Below are 18045 nucleotides of genomic sequence, written 5' to 3' on the forward strand. Positions count from 1 at the left end.
ACTTCCTGATGGCAGCCTTAATAAAACCGTGGTTGTGTGCAAATTGTGCAACAAAGAGTTTTCTTATCAACGCAACACTTCAAAGCTAATGGTATCACCTCAATGCAAAACACATTGCTGTTAGCACCAGAGGTAACGTTAGCTACGACGGTCATGGCACAGGCAAACGGTGTAGCCATCCCATAATAGACCACTTTTTAAGACACTGAAATTGCTTGAGTTTACAAAAAGCCTTAAAATGTTGAATATAATCGCTATAATTGGACGTTGAGTTTGCAGTAATCTGTGAATGTAGTAGACAGATGAAAAATGCAGATAAATATAAATGAAACATTTTTGTTGTTTAAGTTCACGTATATGTCTATTCATCGATTCAGTCGTCAACCTAAATTTATCTGAATTGAAAAACTTTGCTTATTGTGTCAAATATTGCTATTTGACAAAAAATGTGATTAATCAGTTACAAAGCCTGTAATTGATTAGATTTTTATTTTTTTTAAATTGTGTCCCACCACTAATATAAATACTATCTAGGCAAATTCAGAGAGATGTTACCTCGGTACTAAGTCAAACACAAAATTTAGAAAACACGATGGCATTTGTTTCCCTCAGATACAGAAGTACAGCAGGTAGCATAGATGCTGTAGGTTCTGGGGATAAAGGACAATGACAACAAGTCTGTTCATGCTCATCTACAAGAGTGTTCAGTTTGTCAAAACATTATGTGTATGTGATGCTATGTTCAAATACATTCATTTTATTTTATTTTTTTCAATCAAATTTCATTTTTCAGAATTGTGGAAATTGAATGGTATAACTTCAGCTGGCAAACTGTGGTACTGTGGCATACAACCCTCCGATGAGTATCCTATTAAGTGAATATAATGAGACTTACGAAGTCACATAAGCAAAAGTCGGGTGGCACGTCTCACAGCAAGAAGGATCTGGGTTCATCAGTTAGGCTAATGGGTGACTGTGAGCGTAAGCTTGCATGGTCATTTTTCTCCCCTGCCGCCAACCCTCTGTCAGCTTCGATAGGCTCCCCACAACCTTTTTTTTTATACTCTCAGCTTTCAGTTTTCTTGATGATCACTACTCACAAATGTTCTTTTCTTCATTTATGATTAACTCAGTATCAATAACATTTTCACATCCAGTGACAACCTCCACTCCACCCAGACCAATAAAACTGTGTTTTAACTGTAACACCAATCAACACATTATCAATATAGTAAATATTACACAGAATAACGAGCACATATGAATGATTTAATATTTTCACAGAATAGCACAACTTCATTCACCCCACATGTGTTCTAGTAAAGATTGACACTTAATGTAGCATTTAAAAGCACGTCTTTCTTGAGCAAAATCACAGTTAAACCTAGTTTTACACTAGTGTTTGTTGTGAGGCTCTATCTGAATTTTCAAGTAGCCATTTTATCATAGGGAGCAGGTTTCAAAAGCTTTAAGAACAAAAGAGTTGTTATGGAGACGCAGGCAAACAAAAAGGTGTTTTGCCTAATTTGCACTTGTATAGACAGCAACAGTGGTTCAGTCGCCCACATGGTCCCTTTTTTTTTTACAGCACTGTCATTGTCCTGCCACTGAAAAATAATAACCTTTCATGACTGTTACATCATCCTAGTTGATTAAATGACAACTAAATTCCAAACAACTAGCACTGGTTTGGAAAGAATTAAGATACCATTTCCCTTGCTATCAAGTTGGCATTTTGGTCCTTCCTCTGCTTTGAGCACCGGTGCTTGTCTGTCATGCAAACACTGAGCCTATCTCCCTCCTCAGAGAGCTAACCAGTTGATTCAGAGGATTGCCCAAGTGCAATTTTGCTTCTAGAAGCAATCTGGCTGCTTCACCACATAACATTTACTTATCATTCATTTGACATTTGCACATTTTGTCACCTAATTTCAGGTCATGGCGTTATTAACATCTCATCATTGCTGGCCCTTTGAACTTTCCAATTTAAAAAAGCTATTCAAAACAGCCGACTTACACAAACAGTCCCTCCTCAGAGAGTTGAGGAGAAAGAGCACACCATAAATAAATGTTTTTATTTCATTTGGTTCTGCTGCTGCGCAATACATCCTATATAATATAATTTTTGTTAAAGAGAAGTAGAAACCACAAATATATTCAGCCGTTAACATCAATCTAAATAACACTGACACAGAAGAGGAAAAACAGACAAGCCTACGTCATGTCAGCTGTCAGATCCCCGTAGATGGAAAGAAGGGGCATTCAGAGTAATTTTATAAATCAAGAGTCTGTATTATCTCCAAGTTACTCAAAGATCATAGGGAGTTTGTTAACCAACATGAATTTACTCTGTAGCTTACTCTGCTGAATGTCATCCAAAACACATAATGTACAGCTCAAAACTCAGACTAATTAAATCAACTTTTTGCAGTGAAGATACAGAAATAGTACCATTAAACAATATCCTTTTGCAGTAGATTTCTAAATGCTCAGTACACACAATCCATCTGTCTGGTGACATTCATCACTTAGCTCTTTGTGCACATTTCCTGCATCTCTTACAGAGATTAAATTAAAAGTATCAAGTCAGTGATTTTATGATCATAGACGACTCATAGGGGACCAGAGACAAAGCGATGGAGTGAATTCACAGATAGCAATGTGTAGCCAAAGAACTGGTTTGACTATTTTGTTGACCTGTTCAAGGTGACCACTTTCATGTTATGTCTTCCACTGTCTGTTTTCATGCACACCTATTGGATTCACATCCATTCTATTGTAGCCACATCGTCTCCAAACAACAGGGTAGGCTAATTTTTTTCTCAAAATACCTCTTCCTGAGACTCTTCCAGTGTGCAAACTGTACTTTATGCCACAGTTATCCAGATTAATGCCATCAGATGAGGGATTTGTACTATGGAAAGGAATTATATTGGTATATCGTTGATGTTAAGACATGGCACAGCTCTATTTCTTCAACCATTCTTGGGAGTGTGGCCCAACCCAATGAGATTGCCTGTCTAATCAGAAACCAAAGGACAAATATAAAAACAAGAAAAGCACTCGCAGTACTCCGCCAAGGCTGCTCAGTTGTTGGATCATTTCTGACAGATGAAATCTTTAATAAAAAATGATCTTGCGCTGAGCACAGTCGTGCGTTATGCATGTGTACGTTATGTATGGATATCGAATCGCATAATCAATTGTTCTTTGCATCATTTCCAACGGACAAGTCCCTATAAGTCCGCAGCAGTCAATTTGTAGTAGGATTGCAATCATGTGATCATCAGCAGGCAGCCGACGTAGTGTTCACTTGTTGTCATAGTTACAGTGACGCCATGTCGCTATCTCGCAATGATACAGAAATCTTTAACAAATCCGTGAATCCAGACTATAAGCCACATCACTGCCAAAATCTAATCATTTGGTCCTTGTGTCATTTCTGATCTGTCATTTCAGCCAAATCTGTTAATCCATTTTTGAGTAATGTTGCAAACAGACGGATAAACCAATGCCGATCGTCACATAACTCCACCGCGTTCCTTGGCGGAGTAATAAATAAATTTTATAATGCATTAAAACAACTACTTTTAATTCATGTTATTAATTTATGTGCATTATTTTCTGTTTCATCTCAGATCTAGTCTATACTGTGTTTTGATGTTTACTGTTGCGCTAGATTCCTTTCCCTTCTCTTTTTTAGTCTGTGATGTATCTGATACATGTGTCATTCTGTCTAAACCTCAACAGAAATCAAATCCCAAATGTCTGACAGTTCAAAAAACCTGTATTCTTTAAACACAATCTGTATTTGGTTACATTGGTGAAGATAGGGAAACTACTGCTGGCCAGAGCATTTGGAGCAAAAATGTTGAATTTTCAACTGTATCACCTTACAATTATTATCAAGAAATTGTCCACTTTCCATCTGTGTAGAACAACAGATGGAAAGTGGACAATATCTTAATTACTTTCGTTGCCAAAGCAGTCAAAACTAATTTGTGTACTTCAGAAGGAAGTATTAGGTTAATAAAGGTAGCGGTTATAAATAACAATAAACTATTTATCTCAAGCAAAACTCAGCTTTTTAGTGTCAGTTCAAATTAGGTCATCTGAAAAGGTAGAAAGGTGAAGGAGGTCTGTTAAAAATAAGCAAATATGTCAAGAAAAATCTAGTTTCCCTAAAACATGTATCAAATTACACACAGGTAGTTCACTTCATGGGCTTTTAAAATGTTTGGTAAATCATCCGATGAAATAAAGTATTACTAAATGTTTTAACATAAAGAGGTGAATTTTATTCACAAATCCAATGATTGAATGCCTAACCTATAGCACTAATATATTTAATAGGATGTGAAGTTGTAAAACACTAAAAAAAAAATCAAGAGAAAAACATGTTGACAACATTTATCAGTCACAGTTTCCAGATGTCAGACATCAGCCTAAGCTTAGAAAGAATATTCCTCTAAACATGGCATTTATGCTGTCAAATGCAGTATTTGGATACAGAAACATCTCTCATGAGAGATGCTGTTGGGTTATTTGCAGTTCAGAGCAATGATTTTAACACTCAGCTGCAACTAAGAGGTCATTTCTTTTCTAATCAGGTACCATGCCTATAGAATTAGAAGGAAAACATACCAAGTGAAAACAACAACAAATCTGTAATATGGCTGTGCCTCTGCCTGTCATGAACGTAGTGGCTGGTCTATTGTGTTTCCTCTAAGATGAATTGATCAGTGGAAAAGCGATTAGAGACAAACAGCTTGTGAGACCAACCTCTCATGTCTTTAATCTGTTTTTTGTCGCACAGCCAGCCGTTACCAAACAGAATTAGAATGGGCCATTTAATTGGCACAGCAGAAAGCGGAAATAGGTTATGGATGTGTCAACGGCTACAACTCAGTTTGTGTGTTACAAAAAATTACAAAGGTGATAGGCTTCCTCAGGTGCTATTTGATTATATGCTGGATGTGCATGTTAACATGAGAAACAATCTTTTCTTTTTCAAGAAAAGACAGAACATAATCTTATTATTATCATCATTTTAATTTGTCTAGTTTCCAATTTCTAAGACCTCTACCAAGCATCAGACTGTTAACACATGGGAAAGCTAGCAGGAGACTTTAAAAAATGTCAGCTGTCAGCAGATTCTGTTCTTTCTAGCCCAGGCAATATCATGATACTGGCATCAAATACATTCAGATCACACAACAGGATGAGGGAGACGGTATAGCAGTCTTAAATGTTTTCTGCAGTAGCACGAGTCCAAACGTCAGAGTCATAAAGAACTATCTTCAACCACAAAAAGAACAAGTAGTCAGTCAGTCTGGATTACATTAACAGACAAAGAACACTGACGCCTTGTTCCTCTGACATTAGCATGCATCTTGGGTTGACCGGTCACAAGTGGACAGTTTCAAGTGAGTCAGTTTATACCTGACATTAGCATGCATCTCCACATGTTCTGAGTGACCACTTGTAATTGGATCTCACTTCCCCACTCTATATGCTAAGACCAAATGTAAAGAAGAAAAAATGATTTAGTTGCTTGTCATTGCCTGTTGTCGACCTTTAATAATATGCAGTTGGCACAAATGAGTACATAGTTCCACTGAAGCAGAAGACATCAGAAGAGTAGGTAGCCCTGAGTGTGACCCAGGCACATTCACACACTTTGCTTGAAGAATGTGACCATCTGCTGCCCAGACCATTTCTGAATAAGGTCTGAGCAATGTGATCACTATGCATCCTGGGTGCGTTCACATATGTACTTCTCTTGTGACAGGATCACTCAAGACACATGTTTAATACAGTTGCTGTGAAGTGGTGGTCCTGAGAAAGTGTCAATCACAGGTGGAAAGTTGTCCAATATGTTCAGAACAAAATTCCTACTGAGTACATTGCAAAAACTATGTTTTAAAGGATAATAGTGTGTACATCAAATGTCAGTTGTTGACATATAAACGTATACACCGATCATCCCCAACATTAAGACCACTGCCAGGTGAAGTGAATAACATCGATCATCTTGTTATAATGCAACGTTCTGCTGGGAAACCTTGAATCCTGACATTCATGTGGATGGTTGACATGTACCACCCACCTAAACATTGCAGGTCAAGCAACCTCCTATCCCCCAATCCACGATGGCAACAGCAGTCCTTGATGTCAGTTGCCACCCTCAGCAGGACAATGCTCCCCGACACACCGCAAAAACTGCTCAGGAGTGGCCCAGGGTACACGACAGAGCTAAGGTGTTCACCCAGGCTCGATCTAAATTTTATTGAGCCATCCCAAATTATCTTCCGACAGGCAGACGCTGTAGGAGGTCTGGTCACGATTAGGTATTCTACTCTGACATGACTAAGCAGACTAGTTGTCTCCATATTGGTCTGTAGTCTAATCTGACCCCTCTCCCGACTACAATACATACCCGAAGATCAGAGAGAATCCTTAAAACTGATGCTGGCATTGCTTGCATGTACTGCTGCTCTGTCGGTCACCTCCTGCTATCAGAAAACCTTACTCGCAATCTAAGTCACATGAATCTCCAGTGTCTCTCTGTGTCTGCCTCCTCATCCTGTCTCGACCTCGCTGAACTTCCACAACAATCATAATTATCTATATAATTATGGTATTTATTTACCTATTTTTAAAATAATTTGTATTGCATACCATATTCTCTATTCTTATAGAAGTGACTAATCATTAGTAATTTTATGTTTTTGAAACTGCCACACATAAAATTCTGGTGATACTATGTTGTGGGTGTAATGTATGCAACAAAGCTTTGCATGATAACACAAAAACAGTGAGCTGTCTGATAGCTTCAGTTTGGTTAATAATGGCTTAAAATGTTATCTTTGTACTTGAAAAGTTAATAAAAACTTATTTCGCATGCCTGAAATTGGCTAAAATATGGTTATTTTCCAAAAACAGTTTCCATTGTTTATTTACTGCCTCCTACTATTTTTACTCCAACGCAATCCTGAATGGAAAGTAAACCTGTAGCCAGTCTGGAGCTTCAAACATTAGATAACTCATTGTTATAGATTTTGTGTGTTTGTGCGTGTTCAACTATGCTTCGTTTTTCATCGTGTGTTTGGGGCAGATTAAAGACACAAAGACAACCTGAGTGGAACATCAAACAACCACTGGTGTGTGTGTGTGTGTGTGTGTGTGTGTGTGTGTGTGTCTGTGTCTGTGTGTGTGTGTGTGTGTGTGTGTGTGTGTGTGTGTGTGTGTGTGTGTGTGTGTGTGTGTGTGTGTGTGTGTGTGTGTGTGTGTGTGTGTGTGTGTGTCTGTGTGGCGGGTGGTCATAGATGCTAAAATCCCATGTATAAAATTACCTCTTCTTCATCCGTCCAAGTCTGACTGGCGTGTGTGTGTGTCTGAATATTGACTACACAATGAGAGGCTATGGAATAGACACTGGGAGACGATTACAAATATTGTCATGGCTGATCCAGAGGTGTGGCTGACTGGACAAGGCTCTTGAATGTCTTCAGGATATGACTGAACAACAAAACTATGAACAGCAGACAGAGAAGCAGAAATCAGCCCGTCCTGAAATTGTAACTGTTACAGTATTTCACAATTCCTTTGGAACGGAGTGCGATGTTGGATAAAATCTAAAAACACAAACACAAAATGCTGCCAGGACAAGGTGCAAAATACTCAATACAGCCACCTCATATTAGTAACAGACTATGGATTATTAGTGATTCAGTGGAATATTTGTGTCAAGAAATTCTTCAGATATTCTCGGTTTCTATTTAGAGGGAATTGAATTCAGTGTTTTAAAAACTTCTCAAGATCCATCCATTATCAGAGTCTATTCCAGCTGACTTAGGGTGAAGGCAGGGGACACCCTGGACAGGTCACCAGTCTATCACAGGGCTACATATAGAGACAAACAATCACACTCGTATTCACATCTATGGACAATTTAGAGTTACCAATTAACTTGAGCATGTTTTTGGACTGTGAGAGGAAGCTGGAGTACCTGGAGAAAACCCACACATGCACAGGGAGAACATGCAAACTCCATGCAGAAAGATCCCAGGAAGGCCAGGATGCAAACCGGGGATCTTCTAACTGCAAGGCAAAAGTGCTAACCACCGAGACACCGTGCAGTCCAAACTTCTCAAGATACTCTGTTAAAATTAGAGACATAATCCACATATTAGAAAATTTGATTAGGTTTACATGAACAGTATGAGGTCAGATGTTTCTGACTGAAGATAAATATCTGACGCTGATATTCTTCTAACCTTTGAGAGTGCTCTCTGATGGCGACCTTAAACTGATAAAGACATATGATGACAAACTGGCTGTATTTCCACTGCACTATGACATCCTAATCACTGATTTTACATATTGTGCCTTCTATCGAGTCTGACAACCTGGATGGTTTTGAGCTCTGAGCCATACTCAGCATCCAATGGAACATTCAGGCTCATGCAGCCAGAAGTACTCACATTCCTCTCATGCAAAACAAAGCCAGCCACAGAGCAACCAAAGAGTAGTCAATGTTACACAACAATAAGCTAAGCTGCACACACACACTGCATGTCCCTCAGTCAAGCTGTCAGCAAGCATCAGCACTGAGAGCCAACAATGGAATTGACAGGGCAGATGTGCAAACACGCCTGACAGACAGATCCTGCCACCTCACCCCCAACCTCGACACACCATAAATGAGAAATACAAAAATTCCACCCTCCCAATGTAACAGTCTAATGGAAAAGGGCTTCATTCATCCTGTTCACAGGTGATCCATGTTGTGCAGCAGTAAGCACACACAGCACAATGAAGTGGCTGAAGAAAACACTGACCAATAGGAAGCAGAGGAGATGAACTGTGTACAATAGATATGACGACAGAGAATCCATTCAGAGCTTCTGAATTGCATGGTGTCACCTAAAAGCTCCAAATGCAAAAGGGTGAGGCTAAAAATGTTTGCCATACAGAAATTGCTATAAATACTCTTAAAAAACACACTAGACATTTTTAGGTCATTGCTAAATATAAAAAACTGAAAATGGTGCAAAAAATGCTTTTAAACGTTATGATATTTTAGACAACAGCTAGGCTTTTCCTCGCATTAATTACACATGCAGATGCACACAATATTTACAAAAGGTAAAAAAACCCACAAAAATCTTATCATAATGTTGACTCTTATGAATGCAATGTGCTGCAATATTAAGTACATGTAAGGTGAGAATATAATTATGAACATCAATCAAAATCAAAATAGAAAGTTGTATCTACACCTTTCTCTTTCCAATTCAAACAAAGGTGCTCACAGTGACATGGAGGGAAAAAGGAAGCTAATTCTACATTGCTAGAAGCTGCAAACCAGCCAATGTTTGCTAGACTAACAGCTTACAGGTAAACAGCTCAAGAACATTCAGACAATGTTTGTGGTCTTGGCATCTACTTTCAGATACTGCACAATTCTGAGTATGCATCTGGATGTTTCAAAACACATACACGTCTCTTTTATTCATATTTGCGGATTTGTTGGCACAGTAATCCATCCATCCATTATCTATACACCACCTAATCCTCATTAGGGTCGCTGCAGTCTATCCCAGCTGACTTAGGGTGAAGACAAGAGACACCCTGGACAGGTCACCAGTCTGTTACAGAGCTACATATAGAGACAAACAATCACACTCACACCTACAGACAATTTAGACCTCAGCATGTTTTTGGACTGTGGGAGGAAGCCGGAGAACCCAGAGAAAACTCACACATGCACAGTAAGAACATGCAAACTCCATGCAGAAAGATCCCGGGACGCGAACCAGAGATCTTCTAGCTGCAAGGCAAAAATGCTGACCACAGAGCCACTGTGCAGCCCTTGCACAGTAATGTCAAATTTAAAAACCCTGATTTTACAATTGGTAGATTTCATCTGTAAATTGTCATGTTTTCATTTGTGAAATTGTAAAAACATCCTCAGGATATTTTAACATCATACTTAAGTTGCAAACTATGATATTTATGTAAGCATAAAACATTTATATCATATATATTAAGTCTATCTGCAGTAATAATTAAAGCTTGACCAATGCTGGTCCAATCAAGTTGCTCATAGTGTCTCAGGTGGACAAACTATTTAAAAACAACTCTAATTCTGAAGCATGTCTGTACTGGCATTTTTACTACAACCATGTATGACAAAGCAGCAATGAAACCCATGTGTGTGGTATTTGTCCACGCTACATACTTAACTGGAGGCCTGTGCTGTAATGCAGGGTTTGGGGATAGAGGTAACTTCAGGTTTAACTCTGTTTACAGAACAACAACACTTTCTACCCTGTACATTGCCAAGGTAATTTATGCTGCAGACCTAACCTGCGCCTCAGCAGGTCGTTATGTTCAATATAAAAGATCAATACACATATAAACACCACCACCAATTACCTCTCCTGGAAAATGGCATCTCCATTTGCAGAATATCCCCTGTAGCTTAGCGTTTAGATAGCGAAAGAATACGATCACAACTGTCTTACATGCCATAACAATAAGTGATATCTAGGCAACATATCCATATATTTAAATACAGAGTTGTGATTATAGCCAGATCTACTCATGTCTTCATGGTGGGGCATTGAAACTAATAAGTTTAAGATTATAGTTTGTTCTTGTAAAAAATATGCAGCTCTACACCTCTCGATGTTTGTGACTGGCCACCTGGTGCCAATATCCAGCTTCAGAAGTCCTGGGTTGCTTTAAGGAGTTAATAAGCTTTGTGTGACCGCTTAGTTGTTGTTGTTAGGCTTGGTGAAGCCAGATAACAAAAAAGATATCCTGGGTATGTTGATCTTGATTCATAGTCCAGGCCTGTAGTCTGTTTATTTGGTGACTCTCTATTAATTATTGATTTTCAAAGTTTGATAAAACGACAAAGCTGCAAGCTTACAGAGGGATACAAAGTGGATGCCAAGTTAACCCCTTGATGCGTAAATTCATTTACAATTACATTTAAAAATGTATTATTCGTGTTTTTGCTTTCAAACTGATGCTAAATTAAGTGGACGTTGTTCATTTGTCCATAACACATAGAATAGATATAGAATAATAACAACAGATATATAATAACGTAGGTCCCACTCCAACTGGTCCTACGAGAAACCAGTGCTTGCAAAAGATTCCTAGGTACGTATTGAATATGCACAAACTGGCAATGGGGAAATGCATAAGCTATCTCACGGCAGTCCGAATGTAAGTGGTATGATGCAAATTCGCGACGATCAGCGTTAAAGGGTTAAACCAGTGATCTTTAATGACCTCAGCCTTCCTGTCTTGAGGGCAGTGAAAGGTCTGAATACTGGTCAGAATAAAAGTAGACATGATGAGCACAACATGTTTCAGGATGTGGGGTTTGGTAGAGAGACCTTTATGATAAATGAATGCTCCTACTGTTAAGCAAATAGGCACTACAAGTTTTGCAGTGTCAAATGTCTTCTAAAGAACAGTGCCCCTTATTTAAACACAATGTATGTGATTCCAGGTAGTCGACATTAAACAAGGTATACTCTATGCAAGTATGTAAATAAACGTCAGCTTTTGGAATGTAAAGAATCATCATATATCCCTATTGAGGCGACACCAATGTCTGAACAGACCTCTCAGCTCCGGCAGTACCACACCTGAACGTCATATAAAAGCTGTTCCAACACACATATTTCACTGGGTGTGAAAGAGCCATACTGCTCAATGCAAATCACAAAGCAATGAGAAGCACTGAGAAAAACCAAGAACGGAGACACCAAATGTCAAACCTATCAGCACCACTTCATAATAACCAAGCTGTACAAATAATATTTGGAAACTGAAAACAACACTGAGCAAACAGAAATCTCATTAAAAACCAACCTGTCTCTTTTACACACATTCAAAACTGCTATTGAGATTTACCATTGTGTGTGAAATCAAAAACTAAACAATGATATGCAGCTGGAAGATCGAGATTTTCAACCAGCAATGAAAAGACTGTTGAACACAGTCCAAGGGCCCTTAATGATTAGAGCAGGTTGGGAAGACAGACACATGGTGCAGTGAAAAGTGGGAGCTCACGCTGGTTAAAATGAGGAAAAATTCAAATGGCATAAAAGCTATTAACATATGCAAGACAGGCAAATATTTTAATAAAAGAAGCCAGGGAAGCTCATATCTGGCAATTATCTGGGGAAAAAGGCAGAGAAAGACAGCAAAATGACCTTTTTCAGATGTTATAGCCTTTAATCCTTACTACAGAGTCCTGCTGGGGACATGCAGACTGGAGAAGTCTGATAAATCAGGCTCAAATGCCACCATGAATCTGCATTTGTATGCGTATATTAACAAAAAAGGGATACAAGTGCTTTGAAGTGGGTGCACTTGGAGAGGGCTGTGCTGATGGCTGTGCTGTGCCGATGAGGGAAACGGTTCACACATTCGTTAGTTATTGCAAAGCTGACTGCACCTTCAGCTCACCATGGGGTGGCTCAGTTCGATCAGTCGTGAGGGAAGGTTATATATACGTGTTGTATGAGTCTAAGATATACAACAACAAACTTCTTTTTGTTGCTGTCATCGTTTAGCACAGAGCAAAACAGAAGATCCATGACTGTTCAATCACTTGCTGCAACTACAAATGTCACTATTTTTAAAATACAGGGTGTCCATATAGTCTGGACACATTGGAAATCTCATTAGCTATAATTTTTTTTGCTTACACAGATTAAATATGGCTCTTATATTAAATATATATTTAATTAATTATCAAATACATTTTTAATTCAATATGTTAAAAAATTTATATATTGAATAAAATGTTGTTAAAAATGTCATTTTCTTGAAAATATGTATTTTTGCCTATGTGTCCAGACTCTAGGGACACCATGTACAGTATTTTCACCTTAATGTGTCGGGCTCAACATGGTCCATTGCCCATTAAGGCGTTACATAGCAAAAATGGAATGTGATGTACTGTTGCACATTAAAAGTTGCTCAAAGTACACACAGTTTGTCACCAATATAAATATAATAAATAACAGTGGTGGCCTCTATTCTTTATCTCTACATTAAGACATGTAGGGCTGGAACTAATGGGGTTTTTTTTGTATTTATTAATGTTGAGAATATTTTTGCTATCAAGTGGATAGTTGTTAGGTCTACAAACGTTAAAAAAAGTAAAACAAAAACCAAAAAGTTACAGCTTTCTTGAGCCCATGGAGACAGCATCAAATGCATTAATTTGTCTGTTCATTGTCTGATCAGCAGATCTTTAATGTACTGAAATGTAACAGAAAGAAAATCTGCAAATTCTCAGCGGCGAATCAAATGTTTCAGTTTGAATAAAAATAACCTACACAATCAATGACTATCAAAACATATGCCAATTAGTTTTCTTGCAATCAATTAATCAATTAAATGACTCAGTGCTGCAGCTAAAGTCATAACACGGCCCAAACATTCTAAATAAAGGTTTTAATCTTCCACATTATACAACAACTGTCAAATGTCACGAGCAATGTCAGAAAGTCAGAATGATAGCAGACCGATTAGCATTCTTGTATGTATCAGGGGTGGTGTATTGTTTGTCACTGTTATTCTCAGTTGACTAATGTTATAGATTTCTTCTCTGCACAATTATTTGATCTAGAATATCGTATTGTACATGATATCTGCAAAAACATGAGACTAAACATCCCTATAATCTCCGTCTCACAAGGTTCTCTTTTTAATTCTCCTAAACCTGCAACTTAAATTTGAGTGTTAAATTTTTTATCAAATTAAATTTTCTGAATAATCAAATATGCATGATTAAAATTAGTATTTACAGAGTAAATGTTAAGTTACACCTCCAGTACTATTGAGAAGAAACCTAGAGCAGCTATTTCATAAATACTGTTTTTGAAAGAGAGTTGAAAGATTAGGTGGTTAGTTCTAATATTTCACTGCCCCCTGCTGGATGAGGAATCAACTCCTCCATAGTCATTAAAAATAACACATGAAAACGGTACAGGCCAATTACTGTTCCACACAATACAAATAATCTTTGAGCCATTGCAAATGTCATTCAGAAATGTGTGGCAAGGATAGCGGCATCAGCCTTTGCTGGAGCTAGAGCCGGTAATTAGGACTGACATTTCCCTCTAAAATGGTCATTAGTCACTTCCAAACAAACCTGATGTGATAACTGTAATATCTCTAAATTGCAGCAATTAGAAAAGGTTTGCCAGAGGGGCCTGAAAATCTTCTTTGCCGCTCAAAATGTCAACAATGGAATAATCTCATCAGTGCAAAGAAGATGACAATAAGCTTATATTAATGTGTCAGTATGACAAGGTGTCCAATATGCAGCGTCTGCAGAGGAACCATTTGTTACAAATCCGAGTGCTTGAAATGCTCAGTTTTTTTAAACACAGTTCTGAGGCACCAATGCTGGACACACACTTTTTCTAGATCAATTGTGAATTTACTGACTTGGACTTTTGTACTATAATTGTCACCAATAAACTGACTGTTGCACAATTGCCCAAGAAGGTGTAATACCACATTTCTATGGTTATCTCAGTCCTCGGGCTACAAGCATGAAGAAATCAAACACACCTACATAGCTTGTTAAAACAGCCTGTGTACAGTACATGGACGCTGGGACTGCTCCTTATATGACGGTGAAGCAGCACCCTCTGCTGGTTGGATAGTGGACTGTGGATAGTGAGCTCAATGGCTCAGGATGGATCAGATCGATCTGGTTCTTCCTTTTGTAATGTGCGTAGCACTGCATGGGCAGTTATTACATTCAGGTTCCATGGCATCAAATTCTGTTACTGGATGAGGGTTTTATCAGCAAACCTACTGTTTCAGATTCAGAAAACTTTATTTGTCCCCAGGTGGCAATTAAAAAGGCACGTAAGAAATTAAGTAAAAAACAAATTAGAGACAAGTGCCATAAATAAAACAAATAGGAATAAATATGTATATACAAATATAGAAAAAGTAATATAATAAGAATAAAAATAAAATGAAAAGAAAGAAAAAAACACAACTTAGTAACATACTAGTGCAAATATGCCATAGCATTAGCGGAAGGTGGCTATCAGCTAGCGCTAGCGGGTCTACTGCAGCGGCAACAGTGCGTTCTCAACGTGTGTTCACGGAGTTAAAAAAGTCACTGAAAGATTTTTTTTTTAAAAACACATACGATACTATGTACTAACTACTCAGACTTGACAAATGACGCGAATAACAGGACAAAATCATAAAAAAACTGCTGTACAAGCCAACCGGTCAGCCAGTTGTGTGTCATAACATTTAACTCACAGTGTTGTGAGTTAAATGTTATGATTGAAAAAGATGCTTTACTTTATGCATTTCTAAGTTTTTCTAGTTTTGATTTCTTCAGTATTAATCTACAATGTAGAAAATAATTCAAAACCATTGACTAAGAAAGGTGTGTCCAAACTTTAGACTGGTACTGTAGAAACACCTCTAATATCCCAGTATATGGACTTTTGTTCCTTCCTGACGTGTCCGACCCTTTATGCAGAACTGTTCTAAAATGATTTTCCTGCAGCAGAAGTATGACTCAGTGCTAAATCAGCAGACAAACAAAGAAGGAAGGTTAATAGGCAAAAAAACCCCACCCGTTTGATGGAGCTACGGGTCTTCTCCTTCCACTGGTGGCTGCTCAGCTCCAGAGTGCAGTGAACATAGGTTTCTCTGTCATAGGAGCCCAGGATGAACAGTCTGCAGGGAGACAACACAAGAGAGATGAAAACTACAGCAAACTGTGATTAAAGCATTTAGAAGCACCAGTAAAGTGAAATTTATCAGGGTCTTATGGTTCTTGTCTTAAAGCGATGGGAATATTTGATGTAGCGCATTATGTTGCACTAATCAGAATTTTGCAACATGTGAAACAAATCTAATGATGCCTTTTGGATTGTTTGGTTACTGTCAATGAAATCTGTGCAAACTACACCCACACTAACTTGAGCCTGTTAAATTCTGTATTTTTTTCAAACTTTAACATTGATTGCTGCATATTTTGTAATGACAATTTTGATTTAATGCCTTTTATGTCTTATGTGAAGTGCACATAATTGCCTCATTGCTGAATAGTGCAATAAAATATACTTACCTTGCCTGTAGTTTAAGCAATTTCCAAAAAAAAGTATTTTGCTTTCCTAACAGATACATTTGGTTATCAAATTATTACGTACAGCTAGATGCAGTCTAACACAACTTCCGTGCAATAAATCCTCCCTTTGTGAAGATTCTAATGTTCAGTTGTTAATACTGTTTTCACAAGGTGTCAATGATTATATGATTATTTTGGAGGTTTTTTCCTGTTATTTAGCTTACCCCCCAAACGCTGGCTGGCCAAAGTAAATAAAATGCAGTACAGTTTAACATTACTACAAAGCATAATCTTCAAAACAACTATATAGAACTTAACACCTCTCTATTTATAGAGAGGTGCTCTAATACTGAACATTGTAAACAATAATCATTGCTGGATTTGAGTTGAAGTGATTTATACTTTAGTATAGAATCCCTCTTGCTGTCTTATATTACTAATTATTATATTATCTATAATTATTCCATATTAACCCACTGCTGTATTGAAATAACATTTTATATCCGACTGTTTGCTGGAAAGACAGGATGACATCACAGCAGCACATTTTTGGCTGCTGCTGCCCCCTGCTGTGCTGAGGCAATCAATGCACCAGGGGAATTTCCTCTTATAATAAGTTACTGCCAGACTTTGCCTGGATCTGAAAATAGTGTTCTTCTACACAAACAATTATCCAGGAATGGCATCACCAGTGCGATCTTCAACAGAAACATGTTGCTGGTCCTCCTCAACCGGCTCTGAATCTTTTCCTGGATCTCAAATGAGATGTTAAATGCTTCCCCTTCTGGACATTCACGGTGTACCACACCTGATACGATTTACACAGTAAAACCCTTAATAATAAATCACTCAAATTGCACAGCTAGAAAAGTGCCTCAAAACATGTCTTGTAGGGAATAAGTGATATAATAGGGCAGGGAATGAAGAGAGACTGGATGATTATAATGGGCAGGATGTGAATTATTAATAGATGAGCCTGATCTGATCATCCTGTGGTCTATCAAACACACCCAACCCGACCCATGAACACACACACACGCACACACACGCACACACCTGTGTCTCTTCAAGGAAATAGAGGACAGACTCTCCATCAGAGCAAGCCTCAGCTAACAGATTTGACTGTTTGACAATTAAAATTTGAACATATCAGCTTTGAACAAAGGAGTGTGTTTGTTTTAGTATGGAGAGACTGGTGAAGGATTGTGTGGTTTTGTCCAATATAATGACCTTAGTGGAATCTGTAGGGCTTGAAGATGTAAATGCAACTAGTATATAGATGACAAAAAAATTGAACAAAAATGATCACATGTATTCCTTTAATGGTCATTTCCATTGTGTAGAATCCATAGAGTGGCCAAATCTGTTCCATGTTGTATGTTTTGCAGCTTTTTTCTTTGAAAAGTCAAGTCTGTAACAATCCCAGAAATGGGCAAAATGACTTCACATTAGATGCCAGCTAGCTTCTGTCTAAAGCTGTTTACCAGCTGACAGTCAATATATTCTCGACCCGTGGGAAACACTGCTTCCAGTTAGGTATCACATTGGGGTGTAACGGTACACAAATCTCCATTTCAGAGCCATGGTTTGGCACATTTTTATTACATAGGAGAACTGTCTTTTAAACTTAGTTTTCAGTCTCTTTGTATTCAGTCACACAAAAACAAACTAACTGGAGACATTTCTTACTGAAACAGAAAGAAATGTTTGTTCTCAAGCGTAAAGCACAGAAAATTAAATTGTCCATAAAGACAAGTGCAGTATATTCATATTGAAGTTAACCAGTAAAGCTAGTAGTGCAGCTTCCACTTTAAAAATAACAATTTCTCCTGTTTTGTCAACAGTCACTGTGTGATGTAAGTGCCAATTGCTTTGGTAATGTTTTTGGTCCT

The 18045-nt window shown here is 38.0% G+C and overlaps 1 protein-coding gene across 1 annotated transcript in view; it reads right to left on the reverse strand.

The window, feature by feature from the left end:
• Positions 1-18045, reverse strand: part of pdzd8 (PDZ domain containing 8) — a 59055-nt gene that overhangs the window by 19041 nt on the left and 21969 nt on the right. The window contains exon 3 of the mRNA XM_023296323.3: positions 15657-15759. Within this exon, the coding sequence (XP_023152091.2) occupies positions 15657-15759 (103 nt within the window). The remainder of the gene's footprint in view (positions 1-15656; positions 15760-18045) is intronic.

The sequence above is a fragment of the Amphiprion ocellaris genome, chromosome 16 (assembly GCF_022539595.1).
Source record: "Amphiprion ocellaris isolate individual 3 ecotype Okinawa chromosome 16, ASM2253959v1, whole genome shotgun sequence".
NCBI lineage: Eukaryota > Metazoa > Chordata > Actinopteri > Pomacentridae > Amphiprion > Amphiprion ocellaris.